General features: G+C 45.5%; 1 protein-coding gene across 5 annotated transcripts in view; it reads left to right on the forward strand.

Annotated features, from left to right (window-relative positions):
- KIAA2012 (KIAA2012 ortholog) overlaps positions 1–22883 on the forward strand; it is a 389440-nt gene that overhangs the window by 177970 nt on the left and 188587 nt on the right. For all 5 annotated transcript variants that reach the window (XM_029606277.1, XM_029606281.1, XM_029606279.1 and 2 more), the window contains one exon: positions 1577–1762. In XM_029606277.1, coding sequence (XP_029462137.1) covers positions 1577–1762 — 186 coding nt within the window. The remainder of the gene's footprint in view (positions 1–1576; positions 1763–22883) is intronic.

Raw genomic sequence — 22883 nt, forward strand, 5'->3', positions numbered from 1 at the left:
GCCCCCGGGGTCCAGAGCGGGCGGAATGCGGTGATTCCTGAAACGGAGGTAGGCGGGTTTGAGCCCTAAGTGGGGGGAAGCGGTAGAGACTGCAATACTAGAGTGCATTAATTAGTGAAGTCAACAGACCAGCACTTAGGAGCCTGTGCACTAAATCTGTGTCGTCAGAATGCCAAGCTGGGAGAAGATAAGACTGCATCTTCCTCCTGGCTTGGTTTGGATAGGTTTGTGGGTATTCTAGAGGGTGGTAGGAGGGTTGGGGAGAGCTGGGGGACTGGTGGCAAAATGTTTTAAACTTGGAAGGAAGGGAATATTATGGGGGGGGAGGTGGGCTCTAATAATCTTTAAACACCAGAGTGTGAGAGGTTTGAAAGGAAGATCAGGCATCTTCCTATCCTATGAATTTGTAATTTCCTGTGGAGTCTCTCATGTGGTACTTTGTAAAATGCCTCCTGAAAGTCCAAATATACTATATCAACTGGCTCACCTTGATCTACATTTTTAATTACACCTTCAAAAAACTGGTAAGACAAGACTTTCCCCTGCTAAAACCATATTGACTCTTCCCCTTTAAGCCATTTCTCTTTATGTGACCAGTGATTTTGTTTTTAAGAATTGCTTCTGTTATGGGAGTCTCTGTTTAGTGGACCCTTGGGCCGACCTGCTGGAGACTGGGAAAGGTGGTCAATGTCTCTAATGAATAGCAGACCGGGAGGAAGATGTTCAGGCAGGACGTAGATGCTCTTCACCCTGGAAGCTGGTACTCCCCCGGAAGGAGCCCGTAGGAGCCCAACCGCTGGGACTTAGGTGACTTCACCCTTGGAAGCCAAAGCCCCACCGGGAGGAGCCCGTAGGGGCCCGGCCACTGGGACATAGGCAGGTTGTGGATCAGGACAGGTAACTGGAACCAGACTAGGACAGTAGCAATACTGTAACTGGGTTCGGTTTCTGGAACCAGGCAGGAACTGTAGCGAGAATCGGGTACTGGAACCAGGTTTAAATCACTGCAGTAAATCTGCAGTGATTTAAACACTGTAGCAGGAATCTGCAGTGATTTAAACACTGTAGCAGGAAACTAATGATGGTTTCAAGGTTATTGCTTCTTAAATGTATCTATTATGTGCTTGGAGGTCCATAGTTAACTGCTGACTGGCTAGGAAAGTTAGCCACTGAATATATCAGGCTATCTTAAATTTATCCAGATAAGTTTATCTGGCTACCTTTAGGACTACTGTTTGGCTGTCTTAAAGTTATCTGGCTATGTTAGCTGGATAATGATGAAAATTGGCATTATATGGCTAACTTAACCAAATAATGCCACCCTGTCCCAGAACATCCTCAGACCACCCATGATATAGCCAGTTACATTTTCAGCTGGCTAAAACCTTATGTGGCTATGTCAAGAGTGGTCAGACAAGCTAGTTTTTCAAATCCCTGCATTTGTCCAGCTAAGTGTGAAAATTAGCCGATCAAACATGCTGAATGTGGACCTCTTGCTGCCCAGTAAGTAGATGCTCCTGTACTCTTGGAAGGGGTATTCTTATGTAATCTGATTTCTCTTAATATCTTCCTTCAGATGAGGACTTGGCCTCCCAGACTGCAGTACCGACCTTAAGACTTCTTCCTCCCATCATTGGAAAGAAGCATGAGAGGCATCAGAATAGCAAGGGAAATTTCAAGACATCCAGCAACAGTACCTCCAGCCCTGAAAGGCCTATCCCAACTGGGATTGTCCGAGGGGCCCTACCAGAGGAGCTGAGAGGTAACCAGCAACCATGCTTCTTGAATGATGCTATCTTGCATTTGTAAATAAACTGGAAGGGAAAGAGTGTGCCAAACCAAGCAGTGGCAGCCGAAGCTGGGCCCTTGTTGGAATGCATTAAATGGAGTAGAAGCAACAAATGAGTATATCCTCCTTTCACAATATAATGCATTTGTCAGGCCACATTTTGGGGCTAGGGTTCAATTCTGGGCACCCATCTCGAAAAAGGATATCCAGTATTAGAAATGGTACAAACAAGGGCTGCTGATGGGATCTAGTGGCATCGATACACTTAAAGATTGTCCAAACTGGAGTTATTTACATTCAAAAAAATGTTTAAAAAGAGATTTTATTACTCTCTATAAATATACTACCAGACTCATTATAATGAAAAAGCTACAAAGAAAATATAAGGACATCCTTTAAGCTTAAGGAATATTACATTTAACTACCTTGGAAAAGATATACTTTTTTTACTCAGAATGGTGAAATTGTAAAACATTTTGCCAGAATTAATTGACTCTGAACTTAAATTAAAATATTATAGAGAAAAAAGATATTAGTGGATCTATTATAGCTACATACTAGAGAAAATGCATAGCTATATTGGACCAACCAATATCTTTCACAATATTTGGGGTTAGAAACACTGCTTTTCATTGCTATAGAATTGGTTATAGATGCAGTGTTTTTTTAACCTTCCACTATTGAACAATCAATAAAAGGTTGGAGTTGATGGACCACTGATTATCTTTCAACCTAAACTGACTATGTAACTATCTGGTTTGTTCTGTTTTAGTTCTGCTGGGTTTCAGTATACAAATACATCACAGTGGCCTGCACAGACTCTGATCCTTTTATTAAAGTCAGTGGGACATGAAAGGATAACTGAGGACCTGCAGTATTGTCCATGTTACTATGGTTCCAAGAAACTTGGAGAAAGTTAAATATATGTTCAATAAAAGTGAAGGTAGAAGGAGAAAGCAGCAGCAGAATTAGAGGCTGTGCAGATTCTGAGGGAACCAGAGGGCAGTGGTAAGAGCAAGAATGGGAAGAGGTAAAGTAAAAGAAATAGAGGGTGAAGTTGTTTGATTAGGTATGGAAACTCATATACCCAGAGGGTAGAGGGTTAAAAAGAGGAAATGACAACTCCAACTTGCATACAGCTGCCATACAACTATGTCAGGCTCCAAACAAGAAGAGATAAGGCCAACCAAAATGCAGCCGTGAGGCTTTGATATATTCTCAGGTAGACCAAGACCTGGTATAGAAGTTGTGTGCAAAAAATAAACCAGAACCATTCTTTTCTAATTCATGCTGTATGAGTCCCATCTATATGGAAACGTGATGTTGTCAATTTATCATATGCTCTGGTTTCAAGATGGTAACCCTAATTCAAAATGGTGATATGAAGGAGTGGCTATACAACCCCTCTTTAACCTGTGAGGGACCAGGCATCTATCCTTGTCCATTCCGGAAACACAGGCAATGTCGAGTTATAGCAGGGAAAACCTGGAACATGGCTTCATCAAACCCTCTTTCTCTCCCACTGATGCAGGCTTCTTTTTTTGTGGGGAAAAAGGATGGAACCTCATGACCCTATATCAACTACAGACGGCTGAATGCCATTAAAATAAAAAATAAATATCCCCTACCCTGGATATCTGAACTCTTTGACAGACTTCAGGCTGCCTCCATGTTCACCAAGTTGGACCTCAGATGAAAGTATAATCTCATTAGAATTCGAGAAGGGGGTGAGTGGAAGACGGCATTTAATGCCAGAGATGGTCACTATGAATATTTAGTGATGCCCTTCAGTTTATGTATTGCCCCAGCTGTCTTCCAAAACTTTGAGAACAATGTCTTTTGGGACCTCCTCTACTCTTAGATCCTGGTCCACTTTGATGACATTCTTTTTTATTCGTCATTCCTTCCAGCACCCAGAAAACAGGTGAAAACAATTCTTCAACATTCGAAGAATCATGGCATTTATGCCAAATTTGAAAAATGTTCTTTTGAACAGTCCAAACTCCCTTTGGGATATATCCTATCAACACAGAGTCTCCTGATGGATCCCCCCAAACTCTGTGATTCAGGATTGGCCTGAACCAGTGGACCTCAAGCTCTACAGCTCTTCTTGGGCTTTTCCAGTACAATTTATACCCCAATACTCCACAATTACTGCACCGCTCACAGCCCTCACTCAGAAAGGGGATGATATCGGACAGTGGCCACTTGAGGTAGTCTGAGCTTTCGATCAACTGAAGCCCACCTTCCAGTCTGCTTGAATATTACATCACCTGGACACCTCCCAACCATTCTACCTGGAAGTACATAAGAACATAAGAAATTGCCATACTGGGTCCATCAAGTCCAGCATCCTGTTTCCAACAGTGGCCAAACCAGGCTACAAGAATCTGGCAAGTACCCAATGTTGAAACTTTAAAAATCAGCTTCAAGAAGAACACACACAGAGGTCCACTGGTACAGGCCAATTTAAGTTTATTATTTAATATTGAAAGCCAATCATATGAGACCTCTGGAAGGCACAGAGTGGGAGCCTCATGTTTTTAAGGCTCTCCCTGCATGTCTTAGCGTTTGTCAGTGAGTGCCGACTTTTTATAGGTAAAACATACAATGATCCCTAATAGGTCTTCATAGAGTATCAGGTACCATGTGTCCTGTGTCCAAATCAGACAACCTATGTCTAAGATACCCTGGTCCCCCTTCCCATATTGAGATCCAATTAGTCCTAGCGGATATCCACGTGTGTCTGCTAATTACTTTCCGTTCTTTGTTCTGTCAGTCTTTCCAGTCTTTTGATCAGACTAGTAATCTCATGGGAATCTCCAGTTACACTGGGCCCCTCAAATCAAGATAGTATTCTGTGAGAACATGGCCTGGTCCATGTGTTCGTTGTGACCTCATGACCCTCCATCATATCTGAATAGGTCTGAATTCATTCCAGATGTCTCCCAGAAGCCATTCAAGCTCGGGTCAGTCTGAGTTCCTTGTAAGCCAGAAATTCCAGTTAGGTCAGAGATAGCAAAGGATTCTGGATAAGATGAGTGAACCAAAGTCTCAGCCAAAGTCTTCATATTAGTCTGCCCATATATCACCAAACACTAAGAAGATCCCATGCTACTGATGCCAGTAGTAGCAGAGGCCATTCCCTAAGTCAAATTGATTAATAGCAGTTAATGGACTTCTCCTCCAAGAACTTATCCAACCTTTTTTAAACCCAGCTACACTAACTGCACTAACCACATCCTTTGGCTACAAATTCCAGAGCTTATTTGTGCATTGAGTGAAAAAGAATTTTCTCTGATTAATTTTAAGTGTGCTACTTGCTAACTTCATGGAGTGCCTTCTAGTCCTTCTATTATCTGAAAGTGTAAATAATCAATTTACATCTACCCATTCTAGACCTCTCATGATTTTAAAGACCTCAGGCCCAGTCAGTGGAGTCAAGAATATCCTGGTCAGGGTTGGGAGGGTATTCCTTCTGGTCCACTTACTGGCTGGTTGAGATTTTCCCACTTTTTCATGGTAGGAGCCTTTTGAGACATTTGGGTACCACTGGGCACAGGGAATTTTGTGGAAACGTGGGGGTAACCTAATGGAGTGGCACTTGAATTAAAATCGTCCATTGTACCTGAAGACTGGAGTATAGCAAATGTAACCCCAATATTTAAAAAGGGCTCCAGGGGTGATCCGGGAAACTACAGACCGGTTAGCCTGACTTCAGTGCCAGGAAAAATAGTGGAAAGTGTTCTAAACATCAAAATCACAGAACATATAGAAAGACATGGTTTAATGGAACAAAAACAGCATGGCTTTACCCAGGGCAAGTCTTGCCTCACAAATCTTCACTTTTTTGAAGGAGTTAATAAACATGTGGATAAAGGTGAACCTGTAGATGTAGTATACTTGGATTTTCAGAAGGCATTTGACAAAGTTCCTCATGAGAGGCTTCTAGGAAAAGTAAAAAGTCATGGGATAGGTGGCGATGTCCTTTCATGGATTGCAAACTGGCTAAAAGACAGGAAACAGAGAGTAGGATTAAATGGACAATTTTCTCAGTGGAAGGGAGTGGACAGTGGAGTGCCTCAGGGATCTGTATTGGGACCTTTACTTTTCAATATATTTATAAATGATCTGGAAAGAAATACAACGAGTGAGATAATCAAATTTGCAGATGACACAAAATTGTTCAGAGTAGTTAAATCACAAGCAGATTGTGATAAATTGCAGGAAGACCCTGTAAGACTGGAAAATTGGGCATCCAAATGGCAGATGAAATTTAATGTGGATAAGTGCAAGGTGATGCATATATGGAAAAATAACCCAAGCTATAATTACACAATGTTGGGTTCCATATTAGGTGCTACAACCCAAGAAAGAAATCTAGGCGTCATAGTGGATAACACATTGAAATCGTCGGTTCAGTGTGCTGCGGCAGTCAAAAAAGCAAGCAGAATGTTGGGAATTATTAGAAAGGGAATGGTGAATAAAACGGAAAATGTCATAATGCCTCTGTATCGCTCCATGGTGAGACCGCACCTTGAATATTGTGTACAATTCTGGTCGCCGCATCTCAAAAAAGATATAGTTGCGATGGAGAAGTACAGAGAAGGGCTACCAAAATGATAAGGGGAATGGAACAGCTCCCCTATGAAGAAAGACTAAAGAGGTTAGGACTTTTCAGCTTGGAGAAGAGACAGCTGAGGGGGGATATGATAGAGATGTTTAAAATCATGAGAGGTCTAGAATGGGTAGATGTGAACTGGTTATTTACTCTTTCAGATAGTAGAAAGACTAGGGGGCACTCCATGAAGTTAGCATGGGGCACATTTAAAACTAATCGGAGAAAGTTCTTTTTTACTCAACGCACAATTAAACTCTGGAATTTGTTGCCAGAGGATGTGGTTAGTGCAGTTAGTATAGCTGTGTTTAAAAAAGGATTGGATAAGTTCTTGGAGGAGAAGTCCATTACCTGCTATTAAGTTCACTTAGAGAATAGCCACTGCCATTAGCAATGGTAACATGGAATAGACTTAGTTTTTGGGTACTTGCCAGGTTCTTATGGCCTGGATTGGCCACTGTTGGAAACAGGATGCTGGGCTTGATGGACCCTTGGTCTGACCCAGTATGGCATTTTCTTATGTTCTTATGTTCTTATGTTCTTACTCTTTAGTTTGTCAGTCTGACCTACTACATCTTCCAGGTTCAACGTGATTTGGTTCAGTTCATCTGTCTCATCACCCTTGAAAACCATCTTCGGAACTGGTATTTCCCCAACATCCTCATTAGTAAGGCGGCTTTTAGATCGATTAGCAGCAAAAAATATTATTCATCTGCATCAAACCCTCTTAAGATCGAGTCAGTTAGAGAGAAGCTCCAGCTTTAATTCTCATTCATATCCATTGTAACCTATCATTAAAATCATCCATTGTACCTGAAGACTGGAGGGTGGCCAGTGTAACCCCAATATTTAAAAAGAGCTCCAGGGGTGATCCGGGAAACTACAGACCAGTGGGCCTGATTTCAGTGCTGGGAAAATTAGTGGAAACTATTCAAAAGATCAAAATCACAGAGCATATAGAAAGATATGGTTTAATGGAACACAGTCAACATGGATTCTTCCGGAATTGTCTTTAAGGATCGGTTTTATCATTGCTTGTTATAGCCCCTGTGGAACAATTCTGTTGGAAAAGTGGACCCTTGAGCCGAGGCGAGGTTGTCACTACCTCCAGGGGGTTGCCTCTGGAGGTCCTTGTCGCTGGGCGGTGGTTCTGTGAGAGAAGACCCAACTGGACCTTCACCTATACCAGCTCTCTTTCCCCGTAGATTGAGCCCTTGGGTACCGGGGCTGGCAGGACTTAGGCGCTGTTACCTCGCGGTGTTCTCCGGCATTGAGGGCCAACCCCGATGCTGGTCGACGAGGACTTCCGGCGGCAGCGCAGGCCGACGCGAGCCGTGCGCAAGCTCCGCCTATCAGAACACATCAGACTTCCACCCGGAAGTCCTCGCGTTTGCGCGGGAAAATTTAATTATTTAAAGAGCTGAGACCAGCACAGCATTGCTTCAGCTACAGGCTTGCTGTGCTGGTGCTTCCGTGGTGTTTCTCTTCTTTTTGGAGTTGGATTCTGGACTTCTTTGCCTGCCGCCTGCCCTGACTTGGATCATATTCTGGACTTCTCTGCCTGCTGCCTGCCCAGACTTGGATTGGACTTTGGACCTGTTTACCTGTTATCAGCCTTGAAAGTGGAATTTATCACGGACTTGCTTTGCCTGCTGTCAGCCCTAACTCGGACTGTGTGGGTTGCTCCTGCAACTGGTCTCGTGGAATACCCTATCGCTGGCTACGACTTCCTTGCTCCATTGGCTAAGGTAAGACTGGGGGTTACTCTGGATCCACATTTCACAAACCATAACAGATAGCTGAGGCCATGGATCCTGTAGACCTTTCATCCTTGCACGCCATTCCTGGTTTGGCATCACATATTCATCAACAACAACAAGGAGCTTTAGACCAAGTTACCGGAGTGCTGGAGAGACTAGCTGCTCGAATGGATGCTCTTTCAGTTGTGGCTTCTGTAAACCCGACTCCCTCCGTACTTCCTCTGCCTCCTATATGACTGCAGCCCCCACCACGCTTTAATGGTGATCCTCAGCAGTGTCAGGGGTTCTTAAATCAATGTCGAATGCATTTTTCACTCCAAGCAGCATCATTTCCCACAGACCAAACCAAGGTTACGTTCATCTTATCTCTTTTGGAGGGATCAGCACTGGCTTGGGCCTCACCATTTTGGGAATGGGAGGACCCCCTGATGGACAACTTGGAACAATTTTTAAAAGAGTTTCGCCTGATATTTGATGAGCCTGGTCATACAACCTCAGCAGCTTCCGAGTTACTGCAGATTAAGCAAGGAGTCCGATCGGTAGGAGAGTATGCCGTTCAGTTTAGAACATTAGCAGCTGAAGTTAGATGGGGAAATGACAGTCTGACTGCCATTTTCAGGCAAGAACTCTCCGAAGCCATTAAAGATGAGCTAGCAGGCTGTGACATTCCAGAATCTCTAGAGGAGCTAATCCGCCTGGCAATCCAAATTGATCTTTGAATTCAAGAAAGAGCTCGAGAACGGACCCACTCTAGATGACCCATTCGACTAGCACCTTCCTTTCAGAGACCATTCATTGCACCAAGAACTTCAGAAACTCAGGCATCCAGTGAGAAACCTATGTAGATCGATCGTTGTCATCTAACCCCTGAGGAACATCAGCATAGAAGACTGAACAATCTCTGTCTTTATTGTGCTGGTTCTGGACACTTCATCAATAAATGCCCAAATAAGTCGGGGAAACTCCCGGACCTAGGACTGGTGGGAGAGGCCTCCCTGGGTCATGTCATTCCCTCTCCACAAATTTTGATTCCAGTTTCAATATCTCTCCACGAAAACACCATTCATCTACAAGCCTTTTTGGACTCAGGGGCGGCCGGTAACTTCATTGAGGAGGATCTAGTCTGTCAATATCAGATTCCTACTGAACCTTTGACAGTTCCCCTCACTGTGTCATCAGTTTCTAGACAACCTCTGGCGAACAAAATTTTTCAAATTACTAAACCTATTAAATTTACCACTGGGATACTGCACCAAGAGACTATCCAATTGTCTGTACTTCCATCTTCAGTCAACCAAGTAATCCTGGGCTTACCATGGTTAAGACTTCACCAACCTCAGATTGATTGGGGTACCTCCCAGCTGGCCAGTTGGAGCAAATCCTGCCATCAAAATTGTGTACGACAGATCCATCCAGTCAGCCCCACTGTAGTATGTTCACTAGTCATTCCATCTGCATTACCCACAAATATACGCTGAATTCAGTGATGTCTTCAGCAAACAGCAAGCCGAGATTTTACCTCTCACTGCACTTATGACTGTGGGATAGACTTACTTCCGGATAAAAGTCCCCCCGGGGCAGGGTTTATGCCTTGTCAGAACCTGAATCTGAAGCTATGAAACAGTACATTCAGGAGAACCTGGATAGGGCTTCATCAGACCGTCCTCCTCTCCAGCGGGGGCTGGATTTTTTTTTTGTGCAAAAGAAAGATGGTTCATTACGACCCTGTATCGATTATAGAGGACTTAATAGCATTTCAATAAAAAATCGATATCCCATTCCACTTATCACAGAACTCTTTGATCGATTGAAAGGAGCACAGATCTTTACTAAACTTGATCTTCGAGGAGCATACAATTTAATCAGAATACGTAAAGTGGACGAGTGGAAGACCACATTTAACACTCGAGATGGGCACTATGAGTATTTATTAATGCCATTTGGACTATGTAATGCTCCGGTGGTCTTTCAAACCATGATTAATGACAACTTCAGAGATCTTCTGTACTCTCATGTTATTGTATATCTTGACGACATTTTAATTTTCTCCAAGACAGAACATCAGCATTAACTTCATATCAAACAAGTACTCCAACGACTTCAGGAGAACAGACTCTATGCGAAATTAGAGAAATGTCTCTTTCATCAACATCAATTACCTTTTCTGGGATATATAATATCTCGAGATGGTCTCATATGGACCCTGAAAAACTTAAAGCTATAATGGAGTGGCCTCAACCAGTGGGGCTTAAGGCCTTGCAGCGATTTTTAGGATTCTCCAATTATTATCACCAATTCATTTCTGGATACTCTACCTTAGTTGCACCACTCACCACTTTAACTAAGAAGGGAGCTCCAAACCATAATTGGCCTCCTGAGGCCATTCAAGCCTTCCAAGTCCTAAAGAAAGAATTTGTGAAAGATCCTTGTTTACAACACCCTGACTCAGATAAACCTTTTATTCTGAACGTCGACACTTCAGCCTTAGGAATTGGGGCAATTCTCTTGCAACCCTCTGAGTCAGGGAAATTATGCACATGTGCGTATTTTTCCAAAAAATTCTCCTCTGCGGAGAGAAACTATACCATCGGGGAACGAGAACTATTAGCAATTAAAATGGCACTTGAAGAATGGTGACATCTCCTGGAAGGGGCTAAGTTTCCTATTGATATTTACACTGATCACAAGAATCTTGCCTATCTGTCTCATGCTCAACGTTTAAATCCACGGCAAGCCCGTTGGGCACTTTTCTTCAGTAGATTCAATTTTAAATTACACTTCCGCCCTTCAGAAAAGAATTTACGTGTGGATGCGCTATCCAGGAGTTTCCTCCCTGATGACACTCCTGAGCCGCTTCAGCATATCATCGATCCTGCTCACATAATTTTAGCAACCACCCTAACTGTTCCAGTAGGGAAAACTTTAGTACCTAGGCATTTAAGACTCAAAGTACTAAGATGGGCCCATGACTCCTTTTTCGCTGGACACCCTGGCAGACTCGGAACTAAGAACCTGGTTTCTCGTCACTATTGGTGGCCACAATGGGCATCTGACGTCCAAAAATATGTTGACTCCTGTCCCACTTGTGCGGCTCAGAAAACCCCTAGACAATGACCTACGGGCCTATTGCAACCTCTTCCAATTCCTAAACAGCCTTGGACTCATATAGCAACAGATTTTATCACTGATCTCCCTCTTTCTGAAGGCAACTCAGTAATTTGGGTCGTGATTGACCGATTCTCCAGAATGGCACATTTCATTCCTCTGCCTGGATTACCCTCTGCACCAGAGTTGGGGCGACTTTTTGTACAACACATCTTTCAAATCCATGGTTTACCGTCTAGTATCATTTCAGATAGAGGAGTTCAGTTGACAGCACAATTTTGGAGAGATCTCTGCAAAAAATTTAGAATAGACCTAAGTTTCTCTTCCGCTTATCACCCCCAGTCTAATGGGTTAATAGAACGAACGAATCAAACACTCAAGACGTTTTTGCGTTGTTATATTAATCAACGCCAGGATGATTGGGTCTCCTTATTGCCTTGGGCTGAAATTTGCCATAATAATCATGTTCATCACGCTTTAGGTTCATCGCCTTTCTTTCTGGTGTTTGGAAGACATCCATGGATCCCTCTTCCTCTTACTACCTCCTCGTCTTGCCCGGCGGTAGAGCAAGTGGTTCATTCCATGACTACTTTATGGGAACGAACGCAAGATCTACTACGATGAGCATCTATCAAGATGAAAAAACAGGCGGATAAAAGGAAGAGACTGGGAACTCCGCTTAAACCCAGGGACTTGGTGTGGTTAAGCACACGGAATCTCAAATTACGCATTCCTTCTTTAAAATTTGCGCCTCGGTTTATTGGACCTTTTCCTATTGAGAAACAGATCAGTGAGGTATCCTTTAAACTTCAGCTACCACCTACATTGCGCATTCATGATGCGTTTCACGTCTCATTACTGAAACCAGCAATCTTATCCTGGCCTTCTAGAAGGAAGAAGCTAACGACTCCATCTGTCCTGCCAGATGATACCCAATATGAAGTTAAGGAAATTCTTGCTGTCAGAAGATCAAGAGGGAATCTACAATACTTAATATCATGGAAAAATTATGGTCCGGAGGAAAACTCCTGGGAACCAGCCCATAATATACTCTTGTTTAATCCGAGAGTTTCATAGACGCTTTCCGCTCAAACCTCACCCCAGGAGCAGGAGAGTGGGCCTTTGTGGGGGGGGGGGGGGGGGTACTGTTACCTCGCGGCGTTCTCCGGCGTTGAGGGCCGACCCCGATGCTGGTCGACGAGGACTTCTGACAGCAGCGCGGGCTGACACAAGCCGCGCGCAAGCTCCGCCTATCAGAACGCGTCAGACTTCCACCCAGAAGCCTCACATTTGCGCGGGAAAATTTAATTATTTAAAGAGCTGAGACCAGCACAGCATTGCCTCAGCTACAGGCTTGCTGTGCTGGTGCTTCCGTGGCGTTTGTCTACTTTTTGGAGTTGGATTCTGGACTTCTCTGACTGCCGCCTGCCCTGACTTGGATCGGATTCTGGACTTCTCTGCCTGCCACCTGCCCTGACTTGGATTGGACTTCGGACCTGTTTACCTGTTGTCAGACTTGATAGTGGAGTTTATCACGGACTTGCTTTGCCTGCTGTCAGCCCTGACTTGGTCTGTGTGGGTTGCTCCTGCAACTGGTCTCATGGAATAGCCTATCGCTGACTACGACTTCCTTGCTCCATTGGCTAAGGTAAGACTGGGGGTTACTTTGGATCCACATTTCACAAACCGTAACAGGCGCGGGTCTTCCCAGGCATGGAACCAGCAGACTAGGAAGGAGGCAGCATCAGAGGAGTCCAGGGGTAGAGGCAGGTGGCGATCAAGCAGAGTCAAGTACCAGGCAAGGAGTCAGGGCAGGTGGAGATCAAGAAGAGTCAAGTATCAAGCAAGGAGTCGGAACCAAGAAACCAATCCAAGGAATAAGGAGTAAGGCAGGGACCGGAGGCAAGGAACAGGAATGTTGAAACCAGAGATCAAGAACACGACAAGGCAGAGTCAGGAATGCTGGGATCAGGAATGCAGACAACTCTCACTCTCTGAAGAGCAGGACCCATTGCTGAGGTGAAGTGAAAGCAGAGAGGCAGGGTTTAAATACCCACCTAGCCTACATCATCAACCCGGGCTGCAGAGAATTTTTCCGCCACTGGCCCTTTAAATCCTGTGTCTCTGCGCGCACGTGTGCCTAGAGAAGAGACCATGAGGAGCTGGAGTCTGCAGCGTTTGGGGCGCTGCAAGAGCAGGACGCAGTTGGAATCGGCGGCAGTGATGAATACTAAGCCATACCCGGTCTTCCGGTTTGAAGAGAGGCGCGGGCCGCCGGTGCTTATTAGCCGTTTTATCCACTTCTTCGGTCACCCGTCAAAGATGGTCCTGCGTGCGGGTCCAAAGAGCGTGCAGTTGCTGGGCAGTGAGCTGCACTGCTGGCGAGGAAACAAAAAGGGCATAGGAATTGGCAGAGCGGGTTGCCTACCATAGACCACCAAGAAAGGTGAAGAGACGGTCGCTGAATGTGTGAAACCTTGGCCCAAGAAAGTAGAGTGGACCAGTCGTCCTGTCTGCTATTCACAAAGGCATGTAGGAAGGTTTTTAAAGCCCAGTTGTTGCGTTCAGCTTAGCCGTTGCCCTGCAGGTGGTATGCTGTGGTAAAGTCAAGCTAGATCCCAAATTTCCTGCACAGGGAGCGCCAAACATTAGCAGTGAACTGCACTCCGAGGTCTGATGTGATGTGCTAGGGGAGTCCATGTAGGTGGAAAATGTGTTGGGTGAAAAGGTTTGCCAGCTCCAGGGCTGATGGCAGTTTGGGAAGGGTGGTGAGATGGACTATCTTTGAAAATCTATCTACGACCACCCAAATAACATGATGGCCATTGGAAGGTGGTAGGTCCACCACAAATTCCATGGAGAGATGGGTCCATGGCTCCTTGGGGGTGGGTATCAGTTAGAGTAGGCCCCATGGTCGTCCAGCAAGGGATTTCTGTCGGGCGCAACTTGGGTAGGAGTCGACATAGGCCTTGACATCTCTCTATAGTTGAGGCCACCAGTAATAGCTTTGCAGTAACTCAAGCGTGCGGGGTCTTCCAGGATGTCCAACTATGAGGGAATTGTGGGACCAGGACAGAACATTTTGTCGGAGTCGCAGGGGCACTACCGTCTTCCCATTAGGAGCGGTCTGGGTGACAGTGAGAACCACTTTCGTTGGGTCAATGATGTACTGGGGAACAGATGGAGAGTCTTCAGTCTTGAAGGCTCTAGAGAGAGTGTCAGCCCAAGTATTCTTGGAGGCCAGTCGGTAGTGGAGGGAAAAGTTGAATTTGCTGAAGAATAGCAACCAACGGCCTGGCGCGAGTTTAGTTGTTGGGCACAACTGAGGTACTCAAGATTCTTATGGTCTGAAAAGACTGTAATGGTGTGCTGAACCCCTCAAGCCTCTGCTGCCAGTCCTCGAACACCATCTTGATGGCTAAGAGTTCCTTGTCTCCAATGCTGTAATTCTTCTCAGCAGGTGCGAACTTCCTGGAGAAGTAAGAACAGGGCATCAGGGCTCCTTTCTGGGAATACTGGCTCAACACAGCCCCTACCACTGTGTCAGTGTTGCGTTCATGCGTATTCTCGCCCTCGCTCCACCCTCTCTACCTTAGTGGCGACTTCCTTCAGGTCTGACGGACAGATGCTGCCACAGCTTCTCCTCGCCGCTTCTCCCTGGTATCCCCGGGCTGGCCTGACGCTGTGGATCCGCCATGTTCCTGATGATGTAAGGGCGTGCGCGCTCTAGAGTTTGTACCGGCAAAGGCGCGAACCTCGGGGGCATCCCTCCGTAGTGATTCATCCGCTTCCACCTTAAAAGGTCTTTGCTTGCAACTATGAATCGAGTTAGCAAGGGGAATTCTTTCTCCGCTGCTCTGCCTCCACAAACTTACCTAGGGGTACCCGCTCCTTGGGGGCCCCGCTCTCTCTTCTTGATTTCAGATTGTTAAGACGGGATCTGGTACTCGCTCTTCAAGGGCCTACATCCCTGAAATGCTCAGAAGACTCCTTACTACCTGGAAGCATTCGCAGACGTGAACACTGTGAGTTCTATTACAGACAGGAATCGGTACTCGCTCCATGAGGGCCTATGTTCCTAATCTACGAAGACTCCCTTCTGTCTAAGACATTATCGCAGGTATGGAGATCGTGAGTCATTATTGCAGATTGCAGATAGGAACCGGTACTCGCTCCACGAGGGCCTATGTTCCTAAAACCCTCCAAAGACTCTATTCTATTCCAGAAGCCATCTTATACACAGATATTGTCAGTTCTCATTCCAGACTGCATATAGGAACCAGTACTCACCTATGGCTCCTGTTCCTGAATATACTGAATCTGTTGTATAGAAGCCATTATAGATATCTACAATTGTGAGTGTATCATCTACTACTGGTTATGTATCCAGCTTACCCTGTCTACTCACTACCTATAGACTCTCTCTACAGCTCAGCAACCCAGAGACCGCAATTCCAGTATCTGAGGGACTTCAGCCCTGCTGGGCACATCAGCTCACTACTGCCACCTCTGGTGGTTCTACTTCCTGTCTAATAAAGAACTATCTGTGTTTGTCTCCATACTCCAGCCTAGCCGGTGGTCCCTCTCAGGATATCCTCCTGGGGGCACTGTCATCTGCCATCGGCCCAGGGATTCACTAAATTACCTTAAGTGTTTATTCCTTACTCTACTAGAGTGGTATTATACAGACTGCCACTCTGTGGGAAGCCAACCCACCACAGATCAGTAACTCCGACTATGGAGTATTACAATTGTTAGCTCTTCCCCTTGGCAGGGTGATCCATAACAGATTGCTAACTCCCTGGCAGACTTATAATAGATTGCCAATTCCTCCCCTTGGCCGGATGATTTATTACGGATTCTAACTCTGCCCCCTGGGGAGCAGTTTCTACAGATTGCTACTCCTAGCAGCAAGAGATTGATAACAGTTTGCTAACTCCTCCCTCTCCAGGATGAGATCCATAACAGTTTGCTAACTCCTCCCTCTACAGGAGGAGCTCGATATCAGATTGCTAACTCCGAGCAGCAGATTTATAGCAGTCAGAGGCATCCACCTCCACCACAAATGGGCATGTGGGGTCCAGTTGCCGTAGGCAGGTGTCTTGGAGGAAGACACGCTTCAGATCTTGGAAGGCTGTTATAGCCTCGGGTGGCCATTGTTTGGGGCTGGCCCCCTTCTTAGTGAAGGTAGTAAGAGGTGCTACTAGCTGGGAGCTATTGCGGGATGAAATGCCTGTAGAAGTTGGCAAACCCAAGGAAACGCTGGAGGGCCCAGACCCCTGTAGGTTGGAGCCAGTTCTGGATGCTAGAAACCTTCTCCGGGTCCATGTGAAATCCTGTGGACATGACGATGAAGTCTAAAAAGGGGAGCACCTCCTGCTCAAACAGGCATTTCTCTAGTTTGGCAAACACCTTGTGGTTCCATAAGCATTGAAGTACCCATTTGACCTCCTTGCAATGGGAAGCGAGATCCTTGGAGAATATCAGTACATCATCAAGATACACAATGACGCAGGAATGGAGCTTGCCCCAGAAGATCTCCTTCATAAGGTGTTGGAACATCGCTGGTGCATTATAAAGGCCAAAGGGCATCACTAAATACTCATAGCAGCTGTCTCTTTTATTAAAGGTGGTCTTCCATTCGTCGCCTGGCTTTATGCGCACAAGGTTATAGGCCCCTCGGAGGTCCAACTTTGTGAATAGTTTGGCCCCCTGTAGATGGTCCAGAAGTTCAGGATGAGTGGCAATGGGTACCGGTCTCTCCTGATGAAGTGTTCAGCCTGCAGTAATCGTTTCAGGGCCGCAACGTCTCATCCTTCTTTGCCATGAAAAAGAAACCAGCTCCCACTGATGAAGTGGTCTGATGAAGCCCCTGTCAAGGTTCTCCTGAATATACTTGGACATGGCTTGGGTCTCTAGTAGTGACAGAGGGTATACTCATCCTCGAGGGGGCGTGGTACCTGGAAGAAGGTTGCTCACATAATCAAATGGGCAATGTTCAGGAAATGTCTCAGCCCCCTCCTTGGAAAAGACATCTGCAAAATTAGCGTATTGCGGAGGCAAGGTAAGCAGGGTGGTAGCCACGAGAAGGCCAGGGCGAGGTACCTTTTGGAGGCAAGATGAATGGCACAAGGGCCCCCAGGAGGCTGTTTGCAGGGTCTACCAATCAATGCGAGGGGAGTGTTTCTGAAGCCAGGGAAGACCCAAGACTACTGGGTGTATTGTCTTCTCCAGGATGAAGAAGGTGAGCTCCTCTTCGTGGAGGATCCCGGTGCGAAGTCTCACAGGAGTGTTGGTGCGGGTAATCCTCCCAGGAAGAGGATCCCCTTGGATGGAAGAAATGGACAATGGTGGTTCTCTGAGCAGTGTGGGCAGTTCCAGATTTGCGACAAGGTCCGCCAAGATAAAATTCCCTCCGGCGCCAGAATCAATCAGGGCTTGGGTGGTGAAGTCCCCGTGGGTGTGGCAGAAGGTCACGGGCATGATACATTGGGTAGCAGAATTGGTGCAGTCCACAGTCATCTCCCTGCTGACTCCTAGGCTCTGGCATTTTCCCAGCCTTTCGGGGCACTGGGCCAACAAGTGGCCTTTACCAGTGCAGTACAAGCAAAGGCCTAAGGTATGCCGTCACTGTTTCTCTTCTGGGGTCAAACGGCTCCATCCCAGTTGCATGAGCTCCTCAGTGGGAGGGGTCTTAGGCGCAGCTGCGGTTGGCGGCATTATGGGTCGCGAGAAGGACAGAGCTAGCATCACTGGTCTGCAGGGGGGCGAAACTCTTGGAGGCATTGCTGAAGTCTTCGGTCAACTCGAGCAGCAAGCTCAATCAGGGCTTCCAAATCGTCCAGGAGGTCCTGGGCAGCCAATTCATCCTTAACTCTGGAAGACAAGCCTTCCAGAAAGATACTCCGGAGGCCGTCCTCACGCCAACACAGCTCAGATGCTAGGCTGCGGAACCCCACCGCATACTCCGACAACGGGCGAGACCCCTGTCATAAATGTAGAAGCTCAAAAGCAGATGTAGACTTTCTTCTAGGCTCATCAAAGACGTTTTAAACACTTGGATGAAGTGTGAGAGGTCCTGGAGCAAGAGATCGCCTCGTTCCCAGAGAGGAGAGGCCCACGCCAGTGCCTTACCGTTCAGGAGTGACAGGATGAAGGTTGTTTTGACTCTGTCAGTGGAGAACTGGGCTGGCTGTAAGGAAAAGTGCTGAAGCAGTGGTTTAGGAAACCAAGACACTGCTGGGAATCTCCTGCGTAGCGTGGTGGTGCCGGCAGATGGAGGGTCATTGCGGGAGCCATGGGTACTGGAACCAGGGCCAGCTGGGAACTGGAAGACGAGGTGGAGTCCAGTTGATTCGCCAGGCATTCCACGGTTGCAGCTAGCACATCCAAGCACTGCTGTTGTTGCTGCAGCCTCTGGGCCAGGCCAGGAATGGCCTGTGGGCCAGACAGGTTCGCTGGATTCATGGCCTCAGCAATCTGTTGGGAAAGTGGACCCTTGAGCCGAGGTGAGGTTGTCGCTACCTCCAGGGGGTTGCCCCTAGAGGTCCTCGTCATCGGGTGGCAGTTCTGGGAGAGAAGACCCAACTGGACCTTCATCTATACCAGCCCTTGTTCCCACAGGTTGAGCCTTTGGGTACCAGGGCCAGCAGGACTTAGGCACTGGTCTTCCCAGGCATGGAACTAGCAGACGAGGAAGGAGGCAGCGTCAGAGGAGTCCAGGTGTAGAGGCAGGCAGCGATCAAGCAGAGTCAAATACCAGGCAAGGAGTCAGGGCAATCAGAGATCAAGCAGAGTCAAGTACCAGGCGAGGAGTTGGAACCAAGAAACCAATCCAAGGAACGAGGAGCAAGGCAGGGACCGGAGGCAAGGAACAGGAATGCTGGAACCAGAGATCAGGAACATGACGACAAGGCAGAGTCAGGATTGCTGGGATCAGGAACGCAGACAACTCTCACTCTCTGAAGAGCAAGACCTGTTGCTGAGGTGAAGTGAAAGCAGAGAGGCAGAGTTTAAATACCTGAGGGCAGAGTCGGTGGCCGGGAGCAGCAGCAACAAGGACAGGGCCAGGCCTCCAACTGGCACAAGTGAGGGGGACAGGTTGCGGTCCAGCGAGGCCTCGGTTCCTAACAAATTCCTTCTGTGAAAGAGTGATTGATTAATGTGTGACTGTAGAGGTGATAACACCATGAATTTGTTTCAAGGTACTAGAAGGAATAGGGTCTCTTGGGTGTATGGCAGGTTTAATCTTTGTGGTTATTTGGGTTATTTCAAGATTTGTGACTCTTTTGAATGTGGACCACTTCACTATGTCTTTTGAGTTACTGGTTGCTATTGTTGCACTGCAGGTGGGGAACTGAGCTTTTAAGTTGTTAATTTTGTTTATTAAGGATATGGCGTATTCATTTCAGCTATCTATTAAGAATTTGTAGTTTCTGTGGATTGTAGAAGACAGGTCCTTAACTAGGTGTTTTACTACATCAAAGAATAATTTAGAGTTGAACATAGCTCCATGGGTCTGTTTGGCATAATAGTCTTCTTTTGCTTTATTGGTCATAGATCGGTATTTTGTTAGGTTAGTTTTATATTTTTCTAGAAATTCATCTGATTATCGTTTACACCATTCTTTCTCAGATTTTCTAAGAAGCTGTTTGGCACATTTTAGTTCTTCATTGTACCAAGGTTTCGTTTGTTTGGCAGATATCTTTTCTATGTTGAAAGTTTTAGTCTGGATGGGACTGAGATTATCAGCAATATCATTTACAATTTGTTCCCAGGATTCAAATGCTGAGGTGGCATTGGATTGCTATAGTCCTTGGAGCTTCTTTTCTTTTTTTTATAATTTATTGTTTATTGATTTTACAATCAATAAAATGAAATATGGAATTCCTCGCCATTGACTGCCTCGCCTAAGTCCCAGTGGTCAGGCCCCTATGGGCTCCTCCCGGGGGGGCTCCGACTTCCAGGGTGAATCGCCTAAGTCCCAGCGGCTGGACTCCCAAGGGCTCCTCCCGGGGGAGTACCAGCTTCCAGGGTGAAATATGGTATTCACAAAGGAAAATATACATACAAAAAAAAGTTAAGTAAAGGAAATAATCATTTCAATACCCATTAGACCACAATACATGGGGGAGGAGTTCAGCAAAGAAAGGAGAAAAATATTATGTAATCAGTAATAGAAATGACATAGCTCAATACGGCATGCACTCATTCCAAAAGGATGAATTAACCTAGATATTGCTAACTTGTAGCATAATCTTCTTGGAGTCTATGAAACTCTTGTTCTGGTGAAAAAAACCATAGTTATCTCTATTATATTTAAAAATGCACTTTCACGGAAACCTTAGAAAGAAGATTCCACCAATGGCGCTAAGGTCTCTTGGCGCAATGCCAAGAGTGGACTTCGTCAGGTCTGGAAAAATCCTGATTTTTTGGCCCATGAAAAGAGCATTCAATTTCTTAAAATAACTTTTCATAACATCACTCAGATCTTTTTCAGTGAAAAAAGATATCAACAAAGTGGCTTTCAGATACTTAGTAATTAGATGACTCTAAAAAAAGCAGTTAAATTATTTAGATCAACAGGAAGGATCTGAGATTGAGCAGTAGAGCAAGTAGGCAAAAAGTACACTTTATCCAAGGGGGGGGGGGGGGGGGGGAGCTGAATCTGTAGTGAACTCCAACACATCAAGGAAATATCTTCTTAAGGTAATTAGAGGATTTTCTCCCACAACCCTGGGAAAATGTAATACTCGCAGATTTAAATGCCTTAAAGTATTCTCTATAAATTCCACTTTCCTGATTAAGACTCCTTTAACATGTTGTATTTCTTCTTCCACATTTTTAAACTTATCCAAAATTTCCTACCAATAAGAATCGTTGTTCTTAAGAATGATATCCACTTACTGAGAAAGTGAATTAATTTTTAACGAACAGTCAGAGAAAACTTTACCCATCAAAGACATTAGATCCCATAAAGCCCTTAGGTTAACCACCACAGGTTTTTGAAAAGAAACTGGTAAACTGCTAAATAGGAGAGGTCCAGCGGCAGACATCTCACATCTATTTGCTGCCTGGGTGATCGTACCAGCCGGCTCTAAAGTACCGGCACCTTCTCTATTGATCTTAAAAGAACTGAGCACGTGGAATTCCAAAGCCACTGCTCCCTCGTCCTCCGCAACTTGGAATACCTCTTCCAGGTTCCACGCAGAGCTCAGCAACATGGCTACCCATGTAACCAATGGTTGGTATTCATCCAAGGAGCTCAATAACACCTCCTCCGAGGCGGGGGCAGGCTCTCCTCCACCCCCATTGCAGCAGCCAGAAAACGGGCCCCAGATTGCAATGCCATTCCCATGCACTGCAAGATCGTTTTCTGCCCAGGTAAGGCTGAGGAGACCAAGGGGCACGTTCTAACTCTCCCCTTCCTCTTCGCAGGCATTATTAGAAGACAAAAGTCAGGAAAAAGTTCAAAGGAAAACAGTGAATGGGCAGAGCTGTGCATGAGTTAAGCTGCCATCATGACTCCTCTCCCACCTGGAGCTTCTTTTCTAGCGAATCGGCAAGTGTTTCAAGGTTGATCTTTTTTCTGAAGGTGCAATTAGGCTTATTATCAGTAGTTTTCAGCAGAGGATCGAAAAGGGTTATCTCCACTTTTATTAGTTGGTGTTCGGACCATGGGATTATTGTGTGCGAAGTATTGACTTGACAGGTCTAAGATGTGGCCTGCTTTGTGGGTGGTTTTAGTTACAAATTGGGATAAGCCTAGTGCTTTCATGGTTTTTAGAAACATTTCACAGACTGCTGTTCTGGGCATTTTATCTACATGAATATTAAAGTCTCCAACTATTAGGGATGAGTCTGGGGATGGAAATACTTTGGTGAATAGTTTGATCAACAGTGAGCAGTCTTTTTGTAGTGATCAAGGAGGACAGTAGACCAGACCTATGTTTAAGTTGTGGGATTTCATAATGGCCATTTCATATGGGGGAATAATTTCTATTTTGTAGGGTATCAGTTTCATATCTTTTTTGCTGATTATTAGTAAGCCACCACTTTTACGTTTTGGTCTGGGGAGATGAAATATATCATACTTAGGATGAGAAGTTTAGTTTATGAAGACGTTATCTTAGAGAGTGAGCCAGGTTTTGGTTATGCAGACTAAGGATGGTTTTAAATCTTCTAGCAGGTGGTTTATCAGTGGGATATTTTTTGTTAAAGATTGAGCATTTAGCAAAAGCATGGTGAACATCAAGCAGGATGATATAAATGGAGAGTTGTTACTTGTTGGGGGACATACTAGGTTAGTAATCTCTGGTCGTTCCTTTTTGGGTTTCTTTTAATTTCCTCATACAGACCTTTACCAAGGATAGTTTCAATGGGATAATATAGTTCCATGTTTGTGGTAAGGATGCTTAATGTACAAGAAAGAAAAGTGCAAGAAAGGGCACACAATTTTCCATACAACATTATCACTGGAACTCATACAACATGAATCTGAAAAAAAAAACAGTTCAGGTATATATTTTGCACATGGCTTTTGTGCCAATCCCTAGTTTAAGCAAGGATCAAGGAAAGTGGCAAGTTTCATACTATAGGCTGCAGGCTGACT

The sequence above is a fragment of the Rhinatrema bivittatum genome, chromosome 6, assembly GCF_901001135.1.
Source record: "Rhinatrema bivittatum chromosome 6, aRhiBiv1.1, whole genome shotgun sequence".
In the NCBI taxonomy this organism is placed as follows: Eukaryota; Metazoa; Chordata; class Amphibia; order Gymnophiona; family Rhinatrematidae; genus Rhinatrema; species Rhinatrema bivittatum.